Below are 8,017 nucleotides of genomic sequence, written 5' to 3' on the forward strand. Positions count from 1 at the left end.
TTTTTTTTTTTTTTTTTTTGGTGGAGGGGTTGGGGGGACATTTGTGTATGTATGGCAGGGGTTGGTTGTTTTTGCAATGCTGGGGATTGAACCCAGGGTAATGAGATGAGCATGTGCTCTACCACTGAACTACATCTCAAGCCCCCTCTTATTTTTCTTATAAGAGACAGGGTTTTGCTATGTTGTCCAGGCTTGTCTCAAGTTCCTGAAATCAAGCCATCAATCCTGCCTTAGCCTCCTGAGTAACTGGAACCACAGGTGTGTGCCACCAGGTCCAGCTAGAAGAATTTTTTTGGGTATTTGTTCTGTATTATTGCTTTTGTTTCTTTCTTCAGGATCTGCCAGTATAGATGTGTCTTTTTAATCTTCTTTGTGTCTATAACTTTTTTTAAAAATTCACTTTATCTGTTTTTTAAGTTGACAGTTTTATTGAGATAATTTGTGTAAAATTAACCCTTCAAAAACATACAATTCAGGCCAGGCACAATGGCACATGCCTATAATCCCAGCAGCTCTGGAGTCTGAGGCAGGAGGATTGTGAGTTCAAAGCTAGCCTTGGCAACTTAGCAAGGCCCTAAGCAACTCAGTAAGACCTTGTCTCTAAATTTGAAAATACACACACAAAAAAAGTTACGATTCAGTGTTCTTCATGAATATTTCTGTGAGTATACTGTCACCAGTCTCTTTTGTTGTTATTGTTACTGGGAATGAACCCAGGGGCACTTAACCCCTGAGCCACATACTCATTCCTTTTTTATTTTTTAAGACAGGGCCTTGCTAAGTTGCTGAGGCTGCTTTCGAACTTGGCATTTCTCCTGCCTCCACCTTCCAAGTCACTGGGATTGAATGTTTTAAACATTTTCAGAAATTTTAGAAAGTTCAGAAAGAACCCATTATACCATTAGCTACTATTCATTTCCCTTTTCACAGCTCCTAGAAACCACTAATCTATTTCTGTCTCTGGATTTGCCTGTTATATGGACAGTTTATGGACATCTCATGAGTCATATAATATGTGCACTGATTTATTTAACTTTACATAATGTTCTCAAGGGTTATCCATGTTTTAGCATATGTCAATACTTCATTCCTTTTATGGTCAAATAATGTCCCATTGAATAGATTTACTATGTTTTGTTCATCTGTTAATCAGTTAATGAACATTTGGAGTTTCTACTTTTCAGCTATTATGAGTAAGGTTACTATGAACATTCATGTTCAAATTTTCTGTGTGCACACGTTTTCATTTCTTTGGGGTATATACCTAGGGGTAGAATTATCAGGTTATTTGGTAACTCTAATTAGTATTTGTGGAATTGGAAAACTGTTTTCAAACTGGCTACACCATTTTACCTTCCTACCAGCAAGGTATGAGGGTTCTGATTTCTTGGTGATCATGGTATCTTCCCTGACAGGTAAGAAATAGAGTTCTGACTTCTCAGATCTTCAGCCACACATATTGTCTGTCTCTTTCATTCTAGTGATACTAGTGGTATAAAGTGATATCTCATTGTGATGTTGATTTGCATTCAGCTCATGACTAATAATTTTGAGCATTTTTTTCTGTCCTTAATTGGTCATTATTAGAATTCTGGATATATCATTTATAAAATACATGATTTGCAAATATTTTCTTTTTTTGGTACCGGCGATTGAACCCAAGGGCACTCAACCACCAAGCCATATCCCCAGCCCAGTTTTTGTATTTTATTTAGAAACAGGGTCTCGCTAAGTTGCTTAGCACCTCACTTTTTGCTGATGTTGGTTTTGAATTCGCAGTCCTCCTGCCTCAGCCTCTCAAGCTGCTGGGATTACAGGCGTGCACCACTGCAGCTGGTGCAAATATTTTTTTCTGCTATGTAAATTGTTCTTTTACTTTTTTGATGATGTCATTTAAAACATAGAAGTTTTTTTGTTTGTTGGTTGGTTTTGTTTTGTTTTGTTACTAGGGATTGAACTCAAGAGGTGCTTTATCACACATCCCCAGTTCTTTTTATTTTTTAAGACAGTAACTCACTAAGTTGTTTAGAGCCTTGCTAAGTTGCTCAGGCTGGTCTTGAACTTGTAATCCTCTTGCTTCCGCATCCCAAGTTATTGGGATAAGGAATGCACCACTGTGCCTGGGTAATTTTCATATAGAAGTTTATCTAATTTTTATTTATTTATTTTTTTTCACTTGAGCTTTTTGTTTCATATCTAAGAAACTATTGCTGAGTCCAAGGCCATGCAGATTTACTTCTATGGTTTCTTACAAGAGTTGTATAGTTTTAGTATTTCCACTTAGATCTGTGATGCATTTATTTGCGTTCACCTATGTTCATAAACATAGGTGAGAGATGAGGAGTACAACTTCATTTTTTTTTTGCATGTATATATCCAGTTGTCCCACCACCATTTGTTGAAAAGACTTTTTCTTTAATTATCTTTATATCACAGTAACTATGTATGGAATTAGACCAAGATCCTTTTCTGTTACTTATTACCTATTAGTAAAATAAATTTTTCTATAATCTTAAGACAAAGAGAATGAGCAAGAATAGGTTTCCTAGCTTCATGGTCTAGGTTAAATCTTTCTCTTCTGTGGTTTTTGTAAAGTGGAAATACAAATACATCTTGTCTGAGATGTACATATTCTGTTCTTCTGCACCACTTTTATCTGAACCTTCTCTTTTCCTTTGTCCGTTGTCCTCTATTTTACAACTTGGATTCTATTCCCAGCCATTTCTCTTTATTGGGACTTTATCATGGAAGGGAGCATTGATTTAATTTTGAGAGCTTATAGGACCCAGATTCGGTATTGCATTGCAATCTGGGGCATTTTTTAATAAATGTGATCTTAGTTTCTACTGCTATTCTCAGACTGGCCCACTGTGCTGTCCAGTGAGCACCTGTTGACTGTGATGTTCTTCTGTACTTGAGCTGTCAGGACTGTTCCCACACAGATACAGATACTGTGTGGATCTTGTGGTTGTCAGAGGTTTGTTAACTCCTACTTATGCTTGGAGGTTTGTCTCCTGATTTTACCGTGAACATTGTGAATTTTTGGTTTGCCATGCTCATTGTTGTAACGGGTTTTATGGGGAGATTTAGAAGAGATTCAAAATTACACTGCCACTGCTACCATTTTCCTGGAATTATTTGACTAACAAATGATTTGAAGCACATTCCATTCCTTTTTAAAACCAATGTGGCGTCTACAAATTAAAAGAGAAAAATGTGATTCAGTAGTTGATTCTTAGTTTAATGCCAAGTAATTCTGTAATGAATTACAAAAACTTTTTCTACTGTATTAAATATCATAAAATAGTATACCTGTTGAATATAAGCCATATTTTTTCCAATGATCAGTAGTTTAATGATTTGTGAGTTGTCATGTTTTTACTGTACTAAGAATCAACTTTTCCCTTTCAGAATAACAAGCCTTTATACTCATTTGAAGATAATTCAGACTACGTTTATGATGTTATGTGGTCACCCACCCACCCAGCCCTGTTTGCCTGTGTTGATGGCATGGGGAGATTGGATTTGTGGAATCTCAATAATGATACAGAGGTGAGCAGGAAAATAACAAAAATTGCACTGAAAAATAGAAAATTGGAGATTTATTCAATAATTTGTGAAATTCCTTTTATCCCAAAGAAATGTAGGACTCCGATTGTGGCTTCATCACAAAGAAACCAAATAAGCTTTGTACCCTAAATACAAACAGCATGCTGTGCAGAACTGAAGGGAGAAATAATGTTGCCATGAGCACTGGGGCATTTCCTTTAACTTATGAAAAGCAGTATCTTATCTCTAATGTCCTGGCAAAGTCTCGTTCAAAAGGCAGCTGGGATATTTTCCATTCATAAGCTGGAAAATAGTTTCAGACTACTGAAGTAATGTTAACCTTAATCCTGAATTTCTGAATTATCCTTTTAGATGTGATAGAATTATGATTCATAAATATAAGTCTTAGCCTGCCTTGTATGAATGAAGGAGAAATGTATTTTGATGACTTTTTCTGTGAAGGATTGAAGTCAGTTCCTGTACTATAAAATGAATATAGAAACCATCAGATTTCCTAATTGCTATACTCAAATAACATTAGCAGTGAAATTTAATTGCAGCTATCACTTATTTTTAGTCATGTGTTTTTACCAGCAGAGAGGCTAAAATGTTCTTAAGATTTCTGTGTTGCTGTTAGTTGGTAGAAGTAATATTAGCAGTTCCCATGAGTAATGGTTGTTGAGGAGAAACTCACTTGGTGCCTTTTCTCACATCTCTTCATATTTTTGGTGGCATCTTTCCAAATCCCTGAAGTCAAATGGGTGGTTGTGCAGGACAAGGAAGTTATATATTGGAAATGTAAGAATTTTAACATTGTCATCTACAGACTTAGTAATTTTGGGAGGTAGGAAAAGGTGTTAAGTAAGCCTTGCTGAATGATTAGAATTTATTTTACCTTTTACCTAGGTAGGTATTAGGTACTAACTTTATTTTCTTAGCTTTGATTTTGGTACCAGAGATTTGTGATTATAATTAAGTGTGGGTGTTTCCCATAATAGTTAAAGAATACACCAAAATAGGTTTCTTATACTGTGGATGTAGCTCAGTGGTAGAGTGTGCTTGTCTAGCATGTGTGAGGCCCTGGGATTGATCCTTAGCACCACAAAAAAAAAAAAAAAGAAAGAAAGAAAAAAAAAAGAAAAGAAAAGAAGTTTCTTTATAACAATTTTGAGCTAATCATCTGGGGAAGACTGGTGTCAATTAAAGGATTATTTTGGCCACATTTCAAAACTTTAAATTTGGGGGTGGGGCTTTTTAGTCTGAATTTATTTGCTTCATGTGTTTTCCTCAGCATAGGAGATACACAATCAGACCCAAAAGGCTGGTACTGCTGTATTAGTGCCATCCATCATCATGCCTTCATTCTGAGTCTGTGCAAATTAAGGGGTTTTGGAAAGACTCATGGTGCACCTTCAGTGTGAACTATTTTTTGGAACTGAGGATCAAACATAAGTTTCAGAGATCCAAGCTACAAAAGTAATTCCTGTCTGTAAAACTGAACCATGATCTGTTTATGAGGGCTTTTGAAATGTTTTCCTCTTAAATGAGATTTGACCCTGTGTTTTCAAATAGCTTGGCTACTTAAGTTAAAACAACAAAGAGTCCTTTATTAAAGAAAAGTTATTTCAAAATGGTATATCCAGTCATGTGAGAATTTCTTATAAAGGACTTATTTTCCCAAACCATGTTCAAGGATTGACTATAATATCATTCATAATATATTGCTGAGTAGGAAGAAAGTTGGGAAAATTCTCTATCCATTTTCATCTATTTTTTTTAAACAGATTGGAAGAGGAAATACTGTTTTACATGTTTATAGAAATCTTGATGAAACTTTTAACACTGCACTATATTTTAAATGACTTTAGGTACCAACTGCCAGCATTTCTGTGGAGGGTAATCCTGCTCTTAATCGTGTAAGATGGACCCATTCTGGAAGAGAGATTGCCGTGGGTGATTCTGAAGGACAGATTGTTATATATGATGTGGGAGAGGTATGGGGCTTACTGTCTATAATTTTGATACATCTATTTAGTGACATTGTAGTGAAGGTATCTTTGTGGATCCTGAATTGTATAAACCATATGCTTGTATACTTCGTACTACAAAAGAAATTTTTGAGATTTTCTTTCTAAACTGGATGTTCTGTGTCCGTGGGCAGATTTTGAGACTAATATAGTATGATGGAAGTACTTTGTTTCTTTAAGAATACGTTACTGGAAATCATAAATTCTTCAGGCAGAAAAAGAAATGTGGAGTTATAGATGGACACTGGAATTTTAAAGAACTGATACTAAGTCTTTTTTTATTATTATTAGTCATACATTTGTTTGGGCCAGATAGTAGAAACCAAAAGTAGTATTTTTTGAGAATTATCTGATGACTGAAATGTGAATCTGGATCCTTGATCCATTATAACTGAATTCAATAAGATGAGATGCAGCTCCCTCATCTTTAGTGCTCTGATGGGCTATATGGTAATGCCCAGGATTGATTCCCTCCATTTTAGCCCTGGCTAGTAACTTTGTCATTTTTCTGTTGCTGTTTTATGATTCCTCATCCTGACTGAAAATCCCATGGCCTCTAGCAATTGAATCTGAAGGGAAGTAGATTGAATCATTTAGAACAGCCAGTTGATCTGCACAGATGGAAATGTTCTATGTCTGTACTAATATGGTAGCTATTAGCCACACATGGCTATTGAATAATTAAAATGTGGCAGTACAACTGAAGAACTGAATTTTAAGTTTTAATTAGCTTTAAATATAGTTACATTGGCTAGTAACTCCCCTACTGGATAGTGTAGATTTAGAAGAAGGAACATCCATTTACCACAGAGTGGCTTATGTCCTATCCTGATAGACTCGGTGATATTATTTTGGCAATTATCAAAAATTTTTTATCACCCAACTGCCTCTGTGAGGCAAAAGAACTGCAGTCTCTTTTTCTTTTATTATCTTGTTACAATGCTAAATGTGAAATAGTAGCATAGCTTTTTGTGAGGGAATCATGAAAGGTTATCTTCAGATGAAAATAATGCTTCAAAACTATTTCTAACTAGGAATGAGATGAGAATGAACTAAAAAATTTTTAACGGAATTCCCACCAGCAAAATCCATGAGACAGTACACAGGAGTAAAATTTACAAAGCATCATTGTTATTCTCTCTTGCACTGATGGTGATAATAGCAAAGTCATTTCTGAGGCTGTCACAACATACTTGACAAACACCATCTTTTGTTTTGAAATGTTGTAAATCATTGTTATAGTCCCTGTAATTATGGAAAGGCCGTTTAGGTCAATTATTACTTTTTAGTGGAAAAAATTATTTGAAAACAAGCTGAATAATAGCAGGTAAAATGATCTTTTATTTCAGTGTAACACAAAACATTGTCTTTCTTTTAACAGCAGATTGCCGTTCCCCGCAATGATGAATGGGCACGATTCGGCCGAACACTCGCAGAAATTAATGCAAACCGAGCTGATGCAGAAGAGGAAGCAGCTACCCGAATACCTGCTTAGTTCCTAAAAAGAGGAGTATAGCCTTTAGTGGACTGGGGGAAGGCTCTACAGTAGATCCTAAGACTATTTGCATGCTTTTGTCTAAATGATAATTAAAGAGAAATTTCATGGATTAAACTGTTGATTTAATGCAGCAAGCAAATCTTACAGTGCCCCTTTTATATTAACATGCATTTTTTTTTATTTGTCATTTTTAATACAGCTGACTGACTTTACAGAACACAGGGATATATTTAATTCTATTCTTTTGAATTCTTTTCAATTTATAACACTATATACAGTTATTTCTAAAGCACAGATTAAATAAGTTCTGCATATTTTAAATAATCACAATTCCCTGTTAAACTTGTAATGTTCTCACTAGTCATAATATAAACATTGTTTCTTCTTAGTTGCAGCATGCATACACCTATCCAAGTTGCATTCTAACATCCTTTCTCTTTATAGTTCATGTGGTAGTTACCTATAAATAAAAGCAAATATGTGCTAACTTTTCATTTTCACTCCTTGCAATTTTAATTTTTCCATCACTTTGTAGTCTTTAATATATACATATATATTCTTTAATCCCCTGCTGTGTATGTATATTTATATAAATATACATACACACACACACACACATCTCTTAATCCTGTAAAGCTTTGTGCCTTAAATATGCCATACAGGACATTATAGATCTCCCTGTGCATTAAGAATGGATGTCTGTATAATCTGTCAGTGAAAAATTTCCCCTAGTTTAACTTTTGTGCTGTTCTTTCTATCTATATTTACTTTAAAGAATAAATGGAGTAGCTGGAGTTGTGGCTCAGTGTGAGGCCCTGGATTCAATCTTAATACCACATATAAATAAACAAAACAGAAAAAAAGTCCATTAACAACTAAAAAATATTTTTTAAGAAAAGAATAAATGGAAATCTCTTATTATTTTCACTGATTGAGACTACTA

General features: G+C 34.9%; 1 protein-coding gene across 11 annotated transcripts in view; it reads left to right on the forward strand.

The window, feature by feature from the left end:
• Positions 1-7,574, forward strand: part of Dync1i2 (dynein cytoplasmic 1 intermediate chain 2) — a 52,426-nt gene extending 44,852 nt beyond the window's left edge. For all 11 annotated transcript variants that reach the window (XM_048812476.1, XM_048812475.1, XM_048812480.1 and 8 more), the window contains 3 exons: positions 3,412-3,552; positions 5,418-5,543; positions 6,958-7,574. In XM_048812476.1, the coding sequence (XP_048668433.1) occupies positions 3,412-3,552; positions 5,418-5,543; positions 6,958-7,071 (381 nt within the window). In that variant the 3' untranslated portion in view covers positions 7,072-7,574. The remainder of the gene's footprint in view (positions 1-3,411; positions 3,553-5,417; positions 5,544-6,957) is intronic.
• Positions 7,575-8,017: the final 443 nt, after the last annotated feature.

The sequence above is a fragment of the Marmota marmota genome, unplaced genomic scaffold, assembly GCF_001458135.2.
Source record: "Marmota marmota marmota unplaced genomic scaffold, marMar, whole genome shotgun sequence".
Taxonomy (NCBI): domain Eukaryota; kingdom Metazoa; phylum Chordata; class Mammalia; order Rodentia; family Sciuridae; genus Marmota; species Marmota marmota.